This window comes from Drosophila subpulchrella, chromosome X (assembly GCF_014743375.2).
Source record: "Drosophila subpulchrella strain 33 F10 #4 breed RU33 chromosome X, RU_Dsub_v1.1 Primary Assembly, whole genome shotgun sequence".
NCBI lineage: Eukaryota > Metazoa > Arthropoda > Insecta > Diptera > Drosophilidae > Drosophila > Drosophila subpulchrella.
In genome coordinates, this window is record NC_050613.1 from 5,597,513 (window position 1) to 5,614,574 (window position 17,062).

General features: G+C 35.5%; 1 protein-coding gene across 21 annotated transcripts; it reads right to left on the reverse strand.

Moving 5' to 3' along the window:
• Positions 1-406: 406 nt before the first annotated feature.
• Positions 407-9,393, reverse strand: LOC119556687 (troponin T, skeletal muscle). Of its 21 annotated transcripts, none has more exons than XM_037869066.1 (10): positions 9,257-9,393; positions 6,832-6,879; positions 6,207-6,251; positions 4,250-4,273; positions 3,283-3,652; positions 2,210-2,428; positions 2,053-2,145; positions 1,908-1,988; positions 1,736-1,814; positions 407-995 (listed from the first exon to the last, which is right to left on the reverse strand). In XM_037869066.1, exons 2-10 carry the CDS (start codon positions 6,852-6,854, stop codon positions 739-741), a joined length of 1,191 nt encoding a protein of 396 aa, XP_037724994.1. In that variant the 5' UTR covers positions 6,855-6,879; positions 9,257-9,393; the 3' UTR covers positions 407-738. The 21 variants fall into 21 exon arrangements, with proteins under 21 accessions (XP_037724994.1, XP_037725010.1, XP_037725011.1 ...); XM_037869082.1 differs by lacking the exon at positions 1,736-1,814 and adding an exon at positions 1,228-1,306 and having other exon boundaries at positions 6,207-6,248; positions 9,257-9,392; XM_037869083.1 differs by having other exon boundaries at positions 3,280-3,652; positions 6,207-6,248; positions 9,257-9,392.
• Positions 9,394-17,062: the final 7,669 nt, after the last annotated feature.

Here is a 17,062-nt window from a genome sequence, read left to right on the forward strand (position 1 = left end):
TTATTCATTAATTTTTTACAGATGGATTGACCATTGAAACCTATTTTCAATTATTTCCGTGTAAAAATAGCTAACCATATGGATAAAACAACTAAATTCTATTTTCTCTATTATTCAAAAAGAGGGTTTTAGACAAGTTAAGATAATATGGTTCCTGATCTGAGTTCTAAATTCCATTGATATATAATCATATTATGGAAACAAGTTATTACTGTTTTTAGTTTATATATATGCTACCAAATTAGCAGAAAACTCGAAAGCCAACCATCCTTGGCTAGAGTGATCGAGAAGATATGGGGTTTTAGGCCTCCATCAGGTAAGTAATCCCCCCACTATGGCAACGTTGATCTGGAGACCCGATCGATACACACAAACATGCACACAAACAACAGGAATTGTTCATAGATATGATGCCATAACACACTTTAATATCTTGATTGTTCTCTTTTTTTTTGGTTGCTTGTTTTTGGTTTTGCTAGTATTTGACTTAGTTGGTGTTGGTTTTGATGTTTTATTTTAAAGAAATCTTACATTTCTCGATTCAATAAAAAAGATGTTGAGTTTTTGATTTTGAATAGCAAGTTGTTGGGCGAATAATCTAAGATATCATAACTATTTAGTTCATTCTTTTACTTTTATTAAAATTGTTTGGCTTTGGTATTTAAATGTAGTGTTTGTTTTTACGAAAAGTGGTGAAGGAAAGTGGTGCGCGAGGGCGGGCCCAGAGAGTGGATTGGTCTATTCCTCCTCCTCCTCTTCCTCTTCCTCCTCCTCCTCCTCTTCCTCCTCCTCTTCTTCTTCCTCCTCCTCTTCCTCCTCCTCTTCCTCCTCATCCTCCTCGGCCTCCTCATCGTCCTCCTCGACGACCTCCTCCTCGACCTCCTCATCATCCTCGACGATGTCCTCATCGGCCTTGGCGTCCTCCTCGCCCTCGGGTGTCTCGGGCTCACCGGCCTTCTTGCCTGGTCGCTCGCCGAACCACTTTGGCAGTTTGGCTAAGGATTACAGATATGGGAACCATTAGCATACCGATATAGATGTTCATATAGGAACACTAAAAGTAGGATCTCGAGAGAGCTCCATGGGAAACGGAAATAATAAAATAAACACAGCACGACAATGAACAAATTGATGAATGTTGTTCTGTTGTTGTCGTCCCTTTGTGGGGGTACAGTTGATCCCCAGTTTCCCTAGCTATATATCTCGCATCTGATCTATAGTACATACATTTTTGACGGCCGGTGTATTGCTCCTTCTTCTCGTTCCAGATCTTCTCGTTCGAGTCCTTGGAGATGGCATCCCAGCCCTGTGTGTCATAGTGTTTTTATCGTGTTTTGGTGTGTGATTTAATGAGCACAGTACAACGTACAGTTGACAATTATAAAATATAGTACATAAAACATAGAAAGAGATAAAAAGAGAGTAGACGTTAGATGGGTTATTGGTTGTCAGCCCCCAAAATGACCTATGTTACTCAAGTTTTTGTCGAACCTCTTACATTAATGTACCCTTTGGCGTGACTGTACTTTTGGTAGTGTTTTAGGCGCCCAACCCTTTGACGTTACTGTACTTTCGATAGTGTTTCGAACGCCCGACCCTTTGACCAGACTGTACTTTCGGTGGTAGTGGAACAAACAAAAAACATAGTATATGGCATAAACATAAAACAATAGATAGATAGGAAGATAAAGAGAAAGAGAGACACGTGGAAATGAAGGGCTCCGCGGACGCTTACATTTTGTGCGCTGAGTAAATCTTTCCTGTCTTTCTTGCCAGGTCTTTTCTAAGGTTTCCGCATAGACCGTATTATAGCCCTATATGTGCGTAATATTGAGATGGTTTTACAAAGAGGCAACCCAAAAAAACCCAAGAATAGTTAGCTTTAGAAAAGGAAACCAAATACTTACACCCTCGAAGAGCTTCTTCTTGTCGTCATATGAGCGGGTATCCACACGTCGCTCATACTTGGAGGCGACTTGGATCTTGGGCTGAAAAGCAAAGTGTTGGGTTAGCTGGGTGTACCAGGGATTAGATGTTGTGGGGCTAACTCACCGGGTATTTGCCAGTCAAAGCTTCCGGGTCGAGACCCTTCTTCAAGGCTTTGTGCCTGAGCTGTTGCTTCTGTCTTTCCTTCAACTCTTTCAACTGTCAATGAAGATGTGGTTGTCAGTTTTTGGGGGGTCCCTAGAGGATTACGGGTGGTACTCACATCGTAGTCCTGACGTTTCTGCCTTTCTTCCAAGTCATACTTCTCAGTTTCCAATTTGACAATGAGCTCCCACAGCTCCTGGGCCTTCTCGCGCAGCTTGGCCTCGCCGAATCCTTCGATGGCCAAGGGCTTGATGCGGAACGACAGCGAGATCTTCTTCTCCTCCTCCAACTGTTCCTTAGTCTTGTTGCGTTCCATGGCGGCGGACGAGAGTCCCAACTATTTTTTTTTCATGTGGCGATTTTTTTTTTTTTTTTGGTTCGAATCGATTTTTGCGCAGGATGCATTTTAATATTTATTTTTAGTTTTTTTTTGCAATGCAGACACATTTCGTTGTGTTTTTTGGTTTTTTCGGAATTTTGAGATTTGATTTTTGGTACGTGCGGTACAAAACGTGGTGAGAGAGACAAACAGTGAGAGAGATAGACACACACAGAGAAAAGAGCGCAAAACAGAGAGGAATATTGTTTGTTCGTGTTTGTTTGTTTGTTGGGTGTGTGTGCATGCGTGTGTTGTTTGTTTGTTGGTTTGTTGTGCAAAAGAAAAAAGAAAACAAAAAGGTGTTTTGTTGTTTCAGTTTCACATTGTAGTGTAGTGTGTTTTCAAGCATATTTTTAGGCGATCGATGAGAGCACAGACGATTAACGATTGAGATATATCGGAATGATCGATTTATGCAAGCACATTGAAAGCCATTGATGATGAATCATTGATGAATTATCGATGAATTATTGTATCAAGTACAAACGAACAATGGATGATCAATGTGGTCAAACACAAGCGATAGACGATTGTGGATGATCGATTCGGGCGCAATACAGACGATAAACGATTACAAATGTTCGATGAGTTTAAAAACCGACGATTGATGGCAGTGATTGATGGAAACGATGGAGTATGGGTGTTGTTGGCGGTGGGTGGACACATGAGGAGTTCATATGGAATCAAAAGGAAATCAAAAAGAACGGAAAAGAAGAAAACAAAAGGGGGGAGAGAGAGAGAGACAGATGGGGGGGTGGGAAGACGGTGGCGTATCAGCAGCCGGCATTGATGGAATCTCATATAATTACCACGCCTGCATCCTTCTTGGCAATGGTGAAGTTGGGGCCCTTCTTGTCCTTGTCCTTCATGGCCTGCAGCATGGCCTGGCGCTTCTTCTCGGCCTCCTCGAGGCGCATGCGCTTCTCCTCGATCTCGCGCTGCTTCTTCTCCTCGGCCTCGCGGACGCGGCGCTCCTCCTCCTCCTTCTTGCGCTGGGCCATCTTTTGCTCCTCCTCGGCGCGGGTGACCTTGCGCTTGGCCTGCTTCTCCTTCAGCTTCTTCAGCTCATCCTCCTCCTTGGATCTCTGTTTGCGCCACTCGGTGATGTACTCTTTCAGCTGATCATCGAGGTCGGAGCGCTTCTGGTCCTGACGCTTGATGAACTCTGGGTCGCCCTCGCCTCTGATGATCGTTTCGATAGGTTTCGGGAATGAGAACAAACTCTATTAGTTTAATCTGCCGAGTCATGGCTTTTTTTTTCGATAGCCACTAGTACTACGAGTAATTTCTAGGCACTAAAATTAATTACAGAATTTTGACGGAATTTCTTACAGCCTGTTTATTTGTTTTGTGATTATATTTATATTATTTGGTTCGATTTGGTTCCGAAAGTCAAAGATTTGTTTTACAATTAGTAGCCACCAAAGTGCGGATGTGAGAAAGCATTAGATTTCTACATTCTACGTATGGCAATACTACTCTAGTTATAAAAAAAAAAAACAGAAACAGAACAGAAACACACCAAAAAACATAGGGATTGCTTCGATGGCACTGGAGTGGTGAGTTGTGGTGAGTAAGAGTTTGTGTTGAGTATTGCTTGCTACAGAGGTACAGTTTACACCTTAGAAACTAGTTTTTTTGGTTTATTTTTTGAGTGGTTTACTGACACGCACAGGCGGATTAATCGGGGACGATCTTAAGATAACTCTAAAGGTTTAGTCTTGGTTAGCGTTCTGGTTTCATTTGTTGTTCACATTTGTTTTTTGTACATAGACTTACTCGGCTGGTGTCTGAGGAGGTTTTCTATACGTGAGGCATTGAGGTGGCAACAAACATGGAGGTGGTGATATTTTTATTTATATATATATATATATTGGTTTTGTGTTTCAAAAATTGACAAAGTCACGATGGTTTCGATTGATTGATTGATATTTTGTTGTGGGTTTCGGTTCGAAAAGTTCATACAAAATGCGATTGTTTTCGTTATTTCAGTTTTCAAACAAAAAGGAACGTTGAAAAGAAAGAGAAAAACGGTTGGTTGTTTTAAAAAATTCATTGCAAAATAGTTCGGTTTGTTTGTTGTTTTTGGTAAACGAAATGAAAGAAGAAAATAAGATGGAGAATATATATAGAGAGATATTTGCATAAAAGGTTGAACAGAATAATTAATTTTGTAATGGTAGGTACGTAATTGTTTTTTGTTTGGTTTTGTTTGTTGTTTTCTGGTTGTTTGTTGTTCTAAAGAAAGTTCAAAAATGATTCCAAGCAACGAATCTTTGTACAGTATGAACTGGAACTGGTACTGGAGCTGGTTCTGGAACTGGAACTGGATCTCTGATGCGTATGGAGCAGAAATGTACACACAAAAACTTTAAATTTTTCAATTTTTTTTCGGAAATTGGCAAACGAGCATAATTTTTGGGCAGGCAAAGAGTAAATCGGAGAAAACTTTTATACAGATATATGGGAAATTTATAGGTCTTTCTTTCTTCTTTTCATTGGTTTTTCACACAATTTACTTACTTCCTGCAACAAGAACGAGATCAAAAAGAGATGGAAGAGAGAAAGAGAGAGATAAACAGAATTGATATCAATGATTTCCAAGTCTTATAGGCGACAACACTTTTGCTAAGCCAGGCCAGCGATAGGCGGAAAGTTAACTTTTTGTCAAAAGTTTTGTTTAGAATTTAGAAATTGCGATTTACGGCTTTGGAAATTTATTATCTTGTGGGGAGTCGGGAGATACGATGGTAAAAATAGATAGACAGATAGACAAAAGACGTGTTACAAGAGCTACAAAAATACACAGTAAAAAAATGGTAGAGCAATTTCAAAACCAATTTCCATTGTACGAATGACTATTTAATTGTTATTCAAAAAATGCATAAAAACTATGTTATTGTTTTGGTTTTTACAGATTGGCGTGTAATAATACACCTTTTTAATCCAAAATATATTTTATTTTATTAAAAACCTTCAACATATTCAATGCAATACATTTAAATGGATTTTGGTCCTTGCTAAATTTGCTTTAAAGAAAATACTACTACCATTATTTTTAACACAGTTTTATACATATGTGGGTGGTGGGGGATATACACAGCTTTTATATACACAATTTGCCAATTTTTCGCTAGGTTTTCGGGGGAGGGGTATGAACTATGAACTCGCTGCTTGAGTGGGTGTGAACAGTGGGTGGGTGGGGTTTTTGCTCTCGGGTTCCATTAGTAAATTTTGTACAATTATCGGATACTGATTTTGTGATCTTATACGATTAATTATAATTTCAATTTTGGCTTTTATAGACACACACAACAACACATTGAAAACAAAAACCAAAAGAAATAACAAAAATGTACACAGAACAGAAAATAAAATAATAATTATAAAATTAATAAACAAATAAAATTATTTACAGACGAGTACACAAAACAAAAATCTTGGGTTGGTTTCAGGTTTTTGGGTGTTTTTTTTTGTTTTTTTTTGGGTAATACATAGTTCTACAAAATTTAAAAAAAGGTGTTTTTCGCAAACATTGACAAAATACAACACATATAGAAAGTTTGGAATAATAAATAGGAGGGGGCAAGGTTCGGTGTGGAAAAAATCAAAAACTGGTTATAGTTATGAAAAAAAAATGATATAGACATAAGTGAACACCAATCGAGTTCTTTAGGCTGCTGCACCAAAACCAACAAAAGATGTTGACAAAAATCGGCAACAAAAGTGTACTTACGTCTCCTCGCGGGTCTCCTCGACAACCTCCTCCTCCTCGGAGCTGCTTTCGAGTTCGTAATTAAACGAATTTTGTTTACATTTTTTTAATTTTTGGATATGGTGTTTTTTAAAATATTTTTTTTGAGTGAAAGTGCAGGGTTACACACGGCACACAGGTGCAGAGGTGATATTGTTGATTTGTTGTTGAATTGTCGTGTGGTTGTTGTTGAATAGTTGTTGATTGTTATTAGTTGTTGATTTCAAAAGAAACGAAACGACAACATTAGCGGTTGATCGAACAGATTCAAGGGTTGTGGTTGTGGTGGTTTTGGGATCGTGGTTCGGTATCGGTTCGGGGATGATAAATGCGTGGAAATAGACAGAAAGGAGTACAGATCAAAATAGGTGCCACGGGTAAACGTGATAACAACATTTTTTTTTACAAAAATCCACAAAAATCTGGTCGTTGAGAATCAGTTAGTATTGGAACAAGGGTTCAAACGAGACCTTCTAATACTTCTCTTTAGCTTTTGCTACTTTACTTAATTATTTTACTTTTACACACTTTTAGATCATTTTCGCGGTCGTATGCGTTGTATACTTAATATTTTCACTGAGCTCTTTTTCACATAGGTTCTACTTACGTGTACTCTTCATCGTCGGACATGGCTACGGTTTAGGGTTGAAATAACCTGCAATAACAATGTAAGGAGAAAAAATATTCGTTTAGTTTGGCAACTTTATTTTGAAATAAAATACAATATAGATAGATAATACGCATTGTGGTTTCTAAAGCAACCAAAACAACAGCATTTAGAATAATATTGAATATTTATCACTAATTTATTGTAAAATTGTATTTATTATTTATACGGTTTTTAAGAAATGCACATTTCCTTCAACCGAAAAAAGGATTAAATATATTCCTTTTGATGATCTCGCAAGTTACATTACATTACACATTAACTGTTTTTTTATGATAGGATAATTTGAAATAAATACTTTAATAAATAAAGATTGGCTTTTACTCTTGTATTTTATGTTCAGGGTTTCATGTACTGAAGCTGCAGCAACAACAACAAACGAGCCTTTGATCGCAAAGTTATAGCAACTCTATAATTAGACGGATCTGTCCCCTATATATATTCGTTTCACTAGTGTATATGTAGGCAGGGCAACCTTTCTTTTTTTAGTCGGCAACAATGTCTTGTCCTCACATCATAATCTTCCACAATCCAAAAGAATAAAAACAACAACTAATTCCGTACGCTCCGCTCTAAAATTATTTAATTTTCTATGCTATCTATATCTACATCCATGTCTATATGTGCGAAGGGGAGGGCCATAGCCACAGTCAGATCTATGTATATCGGTGGTTTTTCTTTTTCCTTCGATTTTTCTTGATTAAAAATAGACTATGGGGCAGTATTGAATTTCCCAAAAGCCGAAAGCTTCCGAAAACATTCGAAAAGCTGCGGCGAAAGCCTTTTTGAAAATTTTTGTTTTTTTTACCTTGGCACTAAATCAGAAAATCTAGAAAAGCTTTTGAATTTATATATATACTTGGGCGAGCTGGTGTGAAATGAAAAGCAAAATAAAATCAAATACCATTCATAGACCGCTTATAAATATGCCATTTATTATGCCATGACTTTATATATTTAACTGGTGTGCAAAAGTGTCTATAATTTCATAATCTTTTAGATATTATTTGTGCATTTTTGCTTTTGCTTTGAAATGCATTTTTCGTAATTTTTTTAGTGGCACACAAACTGGGTCAGTTTCGGGGAGTTATGTGGAGAGAGAGAAAATTCCTTTATGAAGGTTACTTTATAAGAAACGTGTTGAGCAAAATTTTTGTATACTTTTTAATTTTTCCGTTGGTATCTTTAACCAAAAATGGCAAGTAGAGAGAGTAAGCGATCCGTCAAATCTGACAGGTATGTCTAAATTTATGAATAATATCTCAAATCATGTACTGACTTTTCCTAGATATTTAAGATTACCACATTTTCAACATCATAAGTTTGGTTTGCTTCTTAAAGCTTTTGTCTTAATTGTTCTTAGTTTTTTTAACCCTCTCCTTTTTTCAAGTTCATCATTATTAATTAAGAAAAAAAAATCGCCAACTTCCTGTTCAAAAATATGTCATATTTGTCCTTATTCCTTTGTGGTACATATTTTCACCCCAACTAAGCTCATATTTGTATACCATTTTAAAAATATTCATCTCGCTATATACCAATCGAACTCTGCTCTGCCTCCATTTATAGTCTTATACCATTATACCATTATATTCCAAAAAATCTCCAGAACTTTGTTCACCAATGATCGCGTGTGGGTGGGCGTATTCCCGTCTCTTTCTGCTTTCTATGGGTCTAACATCTGAATGGCGCCTGCGCCGAAAGCTATACGAAAAAGTTTTTACCCTGCGTATCTGTGTGTGTCTTGGATATTTTGCCAAGGTAAAAACACACACGCATACCCATACAAAAGCGAATTTATTTTTAAAATTCGTTGAAAAAAAATTTGAGAACTTTTCCTCTCAGATCATATAACACTTTGGGAATTGGTTAAATGTGTGTATGGATAGATATATTCCTGTCTGGTATTGTTGTTGCCTTTGTTGTTGTGGTTGTTGCTGCTGTGGCTGATCCTGTTGTTGTAGTTGCTGTTGAATATTGTTGTTGGCGTCGCCAGTGCCTGGGCGAATTTTTTCAATTTATTTTTAGGCCTTAGCCGTCAAAAAAAAATTGTCAAAAAAAGTTTTAAAAAAAAAAATAGTTTTAGAGGTTTTCTTGGTTCTTAAGTCTTTTTATAACACTGTTCTTTCGTTGATTGCACTTTAAAAAAATGTAAAAAAATAATGTTATATAACACTAAAGTTTTCCAATTCGTAACTTTGTTTTATTGGTTTTTGGTTCGTGGTTCTTTTTCAAAGGATTTGTTTTTTTTTTATGATAACTTTTTGTTTTTTGACACACTATTTTATTTAATTTTTTTTTGATGATGCAGCAGTAGAAGGAGATGTGAAGCAGCAGTAGAGCAGAAACAGAAAAAAAAACTTACTTAGGGAGAAAAACAAATTGAATTGAAGTCCGAGCAGCTGACGTCGTAGGAGCGAATGCTGCGGTTCGACTAAATAGACTGACGATGAAAAGCGCTGCTACACGTTATGTTAAAGAATTTTTCGTCGCGTTCGCGGAAAAGCCATTTTCACGCACACACGGACAGCTTTTCTATATAGCCTATAGCCCGAATGGGTGCAAGGAGGCCAGAGATATATGCCAGATATGCCAGATATCTTTGGCAGATGTGGCAACAAGTGGGTGGTGGGTGTTGGGTGTGTTGGGGACTTTCAGGTGGACTGCAACTGAAACATAAACTTGTGCACGCACACTGCGAACCGAATTTTTCCAATTTTCCATTTTGGCCAGAGCGAGATGAGGCACACTATATGGCACACGCACATAACTAGATCATAGGTATATAGCCATATAGCCGTTCGGAGCGTTGGCGGCCTTTTACACTTTTGTTTTTGGAATCAAATATCGTAGAACATAAATTTCACAGCCATTAAAAAGTCGGCCTGCATATATTCCTGGCATGTACGCATGTGTGTATGAATGTTCGTGGCGGTATATAGCACATATAGCTTAGATATCTCAACGGATCGTTGCAGTATTTGAACCCCACAGTGCACGCCCTACAAACGCTCCCTTCCCCGCCCCTAAATTTATATATATATTTATTTACCCCGTCTATATCTCGATCGAACGGCTGACGTCGAACAGCCCTAGGTGCCCCATCGCATAGCCATTTGTCTAACACTCGAATCTATTCGTCATTGTTCCGAATATCTTTTTTTATTTCTTTATATTCGCTTTGTTATTTTCTATTTTCCTTTCTAACAGAAGCTTTCGCCAAATAGCTCTAGATACACTATAGCGCCTTAAAGCCCCTGGATTTAGCCGTCCATTTTGATGGCATAATATTCCTTTATAACTTTCGGGAAGGACGAATATGTTTGCAAAGGAATCTATGGATTCCTCCCGAATTTAGCGCTAGGAGATTTCTGTGGTACTTAATGATAGCTTACTTCGGCAGGCCGAAGTTTCTATACCCTTGCAGGTCGTTCCGATTTTTATGAAACTAAAAACTAATTACAGAAAATGGAAGACAATGTTCCATTTTAAATTACTAAACGAATATAACTAAAATAAATATAAATTTGTACTATTTCGACATTATTTATTCGATCGTTTCTTTGGCAGCTATATGATAGATAAAGTCGTCCGATTTTTTTTTGAGTTATAATTTGCTTACCCTTGCAGAGGGTATAATGATTTCAGTCTGAAGTTTGCAACGCAGCGAAGGAGACGTTTTTTTACACCCCATAAAGTATATATGTTCTTGATCAGCATCACTAGACGAGTCGATCTAGCCATGTCCTTCTGTCCGTTTCTATACTGCGTATATGCAAACTAATCTCTCAGTTTTAGAGCTATCTGGATGAAACATTCTCAAAAGTCTTATTTCTATTGCAGGTGGTATATAAGTCGGAACGAGCCGGATCGGACCACTATATCATATAGCTCCCATAGAAGTGATCAAAAAAATATTTATTAAAAAATGTAAAAAAATAATAGCTTCGGTGTTGTTTTGTCATATTAACTTCTTACTTGGGGAATATCATTCTGTTTGTATTTCAGAACTTCGAATCAAAATAAAAAAAACGGTAGACTTTATCATATAGCTGCCATAGGAACGATCGGATAACTAATGTTAAAATAATACAATGACCGTTGTATTTCGTTCCTGGTAAACATATACGTTAGTAAATTAAAATGGAACATTTTCTCAATATGTCTGTAATTAGTTTTAAGTTTTCTACGCTCCCACGGGAACGACCTGCAAGAGTATAGAAACATCGGCATGGCGAAATAAACTTCCTTTCTTGATCTGCATATTAAAATTTTTTTTATTTTTTTTTTTTATCTTTCCTATGTGAGCTACAGGATATAGTTGTCCGATCCGGCTCGTTACGACTTCTATACTACCTGAAATAGAAATAAGACTTTTGGGGTGGTTTCATCTCGAAAGGTTTAAACCTATGAGATAGTTTTGCGTAAAAACGGGCAGACGGACGGACAGACGGACATGGCTAGATCGACTCGTCTAGTGATGCTGATCAAGAAAATATATACTTTACGGGGTCGAAAACGTCTCCATCACTGCGTAGCAAACTTCTGACTGAAATCATAATACCCTTTGCCAGGAAATATAAAATCCAGAAATATTTTACCAATTTTACTTAAGTTTGCAAAAAATGTTTGAGTATAAGAAACAAATACCAAAATATAAAGGGTGCCAGAAATCGATAGACTCTGAGCTCATGTAGACACTGTGTTAAGCGATTTCGATGGCAATTATTTTTTTGAACATAATAAAAGCTGTGCTTAACTTTTGACCAGTATTTTTATATTTGATGCTTAGATTTCATAACAATTTAAGAAAATAGCTAAAAGCAAAAGCATCTTAAATTTGTTTTTAAAAAATTCAGCTCAAAGTTTAAAAAACTACCAAAACTTAATTTATTTAATAACTGTCTAGTTTTTACCAATAATCTTATTTATTCAGTTTAAACAAGTACCAAAGCATAATTTTTTAATTAATATCTAGTTTGTACTAATACTCTGACATTTTATCGTAAAATTTACTTAAAACACATTTTATTTCATTAAATAAAAATAAATAAATTTATTTATACATTGTAATTATATACATTGTTATTATTACTAAGAGAAATCTTAAATCATAAACATATATAGATTAATGTCAAATACCTATTGCTTAATAATTTAAATGGTTTTTATATTACATAAAATAAGACAAGTTTTACAAAATATTCAAATATTCAATAATAGACGATTATAAGATTGGTGCTCTATATTGATACAATAAAAAAAAAAAGTGTCCTTACAATTTTAATATAATTTTATTATATGAATATATTGTAAATATATACTAAACAACAAATCCTTTTATATATCATTCTATTATTTTTCAAACAATGTAAAAAAAGATTATGTGTACAAAAGATTATTGAAGATCGGATTCTAATTGGATGAACTTAAATTTTGTGGTATTTAAACATTGAAGATTTCTTAAATGGATCTATTGTTGAACCCCTCTATATAATATGCATTTCATTTTCCTGTGCAGTAAATTTACTATTACATTCTAAGGTTTCGCCTTTTGTTTTGATTTCGTTTTTGGTTACCAAGTGTCTTAAATTTAGAACTTTTTTGTATCTGCACCTATGCTAGGTGTACACAGCAGATATATTCTATTATATATATATGGGTAGTCCTGTATGGTCTAGGTATTATGCATGGCTTGCCAAAAACTAGAGGATCGCGATGGGGCACAGGTGGGCAGGTTTAGTTATGTGGGACTCAGTGCATGAAACAATCAGGGGAGATGTGTCCAGATATATCCGACATCTCTAAACGGTTTATCTTTATCTGGTCTCTTCGGCTGCCATCTGGCTGGATTCACATAACATCTTTCGTTCGGTAAACAACTATGAACTTATTGCAAAAATCGGGCCAAAATGCTCAGTAATCCGTACACCATAAGTACGGGCATGTGCGGATGTGGGCGTGAAAGTGGGTTCTGGGTATGCGTTCAAATAAATTTCAATTCGCATCATCTTCTGAAAATCAGAAAATCAGAAAATCAGGGAATAACAAATAGCACAGTTTCGAATTTTTGTTGTTCTATTTTTGGCCATTTTGTGTGGGCGCTTTCGTCTGTAGCCTTCGGTCTTTAGAGCCGACCGTATGCACGAAGCCCCCCGATATAAATGAATGTGTACATATATACAAATTAAAGTATGCGCTTGTATGTATTTGTTTAAATATGTTCTATATGTCTATCTATAGGCTAGCTTTCTGGGGCGATGTTTAGAGGCAACTGTGGGTAATATCGGCATAGATCAGGAATAACATAAACATTATTCAAGATTGTGGAAAAATATTTGATTACATTTATGTTGACCCAAAGCTGTTATGAGTTGAAAATCTATCAGAAAACTCGAACAATTAAATGTCATGGTTTCCAGTGCATATATAATAATGAAATTAAATTATTTATTGGTTACAACTTTCCGAACTTTTTATTAATATTAAGCAATCATCTGAAGATCAATCCATGCATTTGTCTAGTTCCTAAGTTCGTTCCACCAAGCAAAGTAGCTTTCTCTTATTAAACAAACAAATATTTATTATATTAAATTAATATATTATTCCAGTTAAAAATAATCATATGTATATTTATATGTAGGGCTGCGCTTTTCATATAGATTTCATTGAATAGATTGTTTCGTATCAGGTCAGACAAACATATTTTGTAAGGAACAAACAACCCGATGCGTGCCAATTTTAGATTCTATATGTTGGATGTTCGATTTAAAAATACGTTCCAACTAAATTAAATGAAATGAAAACGAACAAAATAAAAAAGAACAAAAAGAAAAACAACGGAAAAATCCATAAGAAAAAACACACTGAAAAAACCCCAAAAAAACAGCAGAAAATATAAAAACGTTTAAGAAAAATGCCTTTATACACAGTCGGTTTATATAGCACCTATTCGCCGACTTCTATATGTATAAGATTACACGTTTATTTTCAGAATTGTTTTTGACTTAGTTTTTAGCTTGTTGACACTTGGAAATGTATATTAAAAATTACTTTCAGTTAAGCTAACGAAACCGCGTTTGTTTTATAAGCTATTAGTTTAAAAAATGTCCATAAATGCGGTTTGTTTGTTTATGTGCCCGTTTGTGAAAAAAAGTTACAATGCAAATTACTTTTCAAATCAGCGAAAGTATTGAAAGTATTATTTAGACTACAAAAAAAAAAAGGCAGTTAAATATCCGCTAAATTGCAACCACATTTATGCATAAATACAAAGAGGTGTACTAACTTTTCACAAAATGGCATATATGTACATGTACGTGGATATACTGCAAGCTGTTGGACGAGAAAACTACCTTCCAGAAGTCGATAGAACACATTTTACAAAAACAACATTTACATCAATCGAGAAGATGTCACTAATAAGTCACTTCTCGATGATAGAAACACTATAGAACACCTGTGAATGTTAAAAAGAATATAAAAAGGGACCTGCAAGCCAAGCATTTTCTTCTTGTAAGATGTCTATTTTCTTAGAGTGCAGTCCCTATCTATCGCTAAGAAGGTTTTTTTTAGTCTCTTATAGAAGCTAGAAAAACATTTGATCACATTTTACAAAAACAAATACTTTGCGGAAAACTATCTGTTGAGAAGTGTCGTCGAAGTGACTTATTTTTCACCGACAGGAGTCACTTACGCGATCCAATGGACAGTGTTCTGATCAACAATATATATACTATTTAAGTATAAACGTTAAGCAATGATTTTAGAAGTCTTTAAACAATATATCAATAGGTCTCTGCAAAAAATCGTGATATATGACAATGTATTATTGGTGATAAATTTTAATTTAAAACAAGAGAGGACGCCATAGTCGATGCCATATGTCGATGGGAGTGAATTTGCAAAATACTGACTATTACTTGGTTATAACTTGTATATGAATGGTACGATTGAAAAAATTGTTGGCATGTTGGTGGAATATTAAGAACAAAACCTTTTTTAAATAATTACTCGGTATAAAAAGTTTAAAACTTCAGGTAACAGTCCGAATTTCGAGAAACAAAACCTTAAAGACGACTTCCGCTTCTGGCCTATATAATGATATTAAATTGTATGCGATTTTTTAATGGTTGGATATTTGGCTTAATGTAAGTCAAAGAAAATTACAAAATTATTGGTCTTAAATTTGAATTTAAACAACATGTTAAAACTCTAGTAAACAGTGAGAACTTCGAGATCAAATCCTGAAAGATTATTTCGGCCTATCTAATGAGTGTGAAAAAAGGGAACCCTTTGGTATAGATATACATCGTATGCGATTTATCGATGGTTGAAAATTTGCCTTGAAAAGGACTATATGGATAATAGATATTCTTTGAGAATGTAATGCTATTTTATACCAATGAATTACATAAATTTGTTTTTTAAAAATAATTATTCTTTTTACTACATTTTTATATTATTTGATTAAGGTAGTAGGGATGCCAATGGTGGGAAAAAACAATAGAGGTAACCACAGCCACAATCGTTACCCTAAATATTTTTATCGACGAACTTATAGCTCCAAGGGCCTTGGAGGAAGCAGGCAAACATATTAGCGCTGGAAGCTTGGTATACTTTATTTTAAAAGCACTAATCACAAACAGAAAGCTGCACATATTATTTAATATACACAGAAAAGTGTGCTGTATTAAAGATTTATTTTTCTGTGTTCCCCATACGTATCAAAGTATTAAGCAATAAAGTAATTTTGTTTAAATGTGTATAAATTTTTTACTATCTGTTTATTGCCAACAATTTGGGTTTAATTTAAAATATCTGGGAAGCAACTATATCATGGGTAAAAAATTAAGTTCGGGTTGAGTTATTTTGTTTAGCTGAAATAAAACATAAACACCTCTTAACGAGGTACAAAAAATAGTGACCTTTAACGAGTATAACAATTGACGGCCCCAATATTCATTGTTCTGAAGGATATTCATCCAAGCAAGGTTCTTGAGGAGACTTCGTCATATCGCACCATTTCCTATTCTGTTTTTCAATGATGTTGAGAATTCGGAAATGTTCTGTTTCTACGATCATAAGGATTACGAAAGGAACATTGCACCAGAACAAAGTGTTGAGGATTGGAAAATTTCTCTTTTCACAATCATCGGCACCTTTGTAAGGTGCACCGCACTAACTGGAAGTGCTTGTATAGTGAGTTCCTTTTCACCATTGGTATAACAAAGCAGCACCGCGTCAGTTCAAAGTGTTGAGGGTTCCTAAAGTTCTCTTTACAATTATCGGGACTACGAAGGAGCACCGCAATAGCTGGAAATGTTTTACGAAAGATGTACACTTGAATGGTGTGCACCGCACTAAATAAAAGTAATATACATATGAAAGATGTATACTTTAATAGTGGATACATGGGTAGCAATACTCTAAAAAGCTAGTCTAAAAATTCTCCTTTTACGATAATTTGAAGTGAGCACCAGTTCAAAGTGTTAAGGATTCGAAAAGATCACTCCCAAAATCATCAGGATTACGAAAATCATCAGGACCCCTAGTTGAAAGTGTTTTATGAAAAATATACACTTAAATGGTGGGCACATGAGTAGCAATACTCGGGTATTAGAAAGGAGCACCGCACCAGTTCAAGGTGCCGAGGATTCAAAAAGATATTTTCAAAATCATCAGGATTAAGAAGATGCGCCGCTAGTTGTGTTTTATGAAAAATGTACACTTAAATAGAAGGCACGGGGGTGGCAATCGAAAAGCTAGTCGCAAAATTCGCTTCCTCTGATAATGGGTATTACAAACAAGCACCACACAAGTACAAAATGTTGAGGACCCAAAAAATGATCTTTTTTATCTCAATATTCTGACTGTACTGGAATTTCGACTAAAAACTTCAACTAAAATGTAATCACTTATTTAAGCTTCTTTATTTATTTATTTCTTTTAACGAGTTTCCCAATTTTCCTCAGGGCATCTTTAAATAAATGTTATATCCCCAACCTTGCTTGTATAAATATGATTCCAAGATAATCTAATATGGGGACGGGCTGTTACTTCGACAACGGTTGTAAGGAGAATGACTTCTCGAAATATTACTAGAGGTGGGCAAAATTGGAATGTCAGTCCAGTGCAGTCGAAATAGTGTAGCCAGGCATTTAAAAATAAC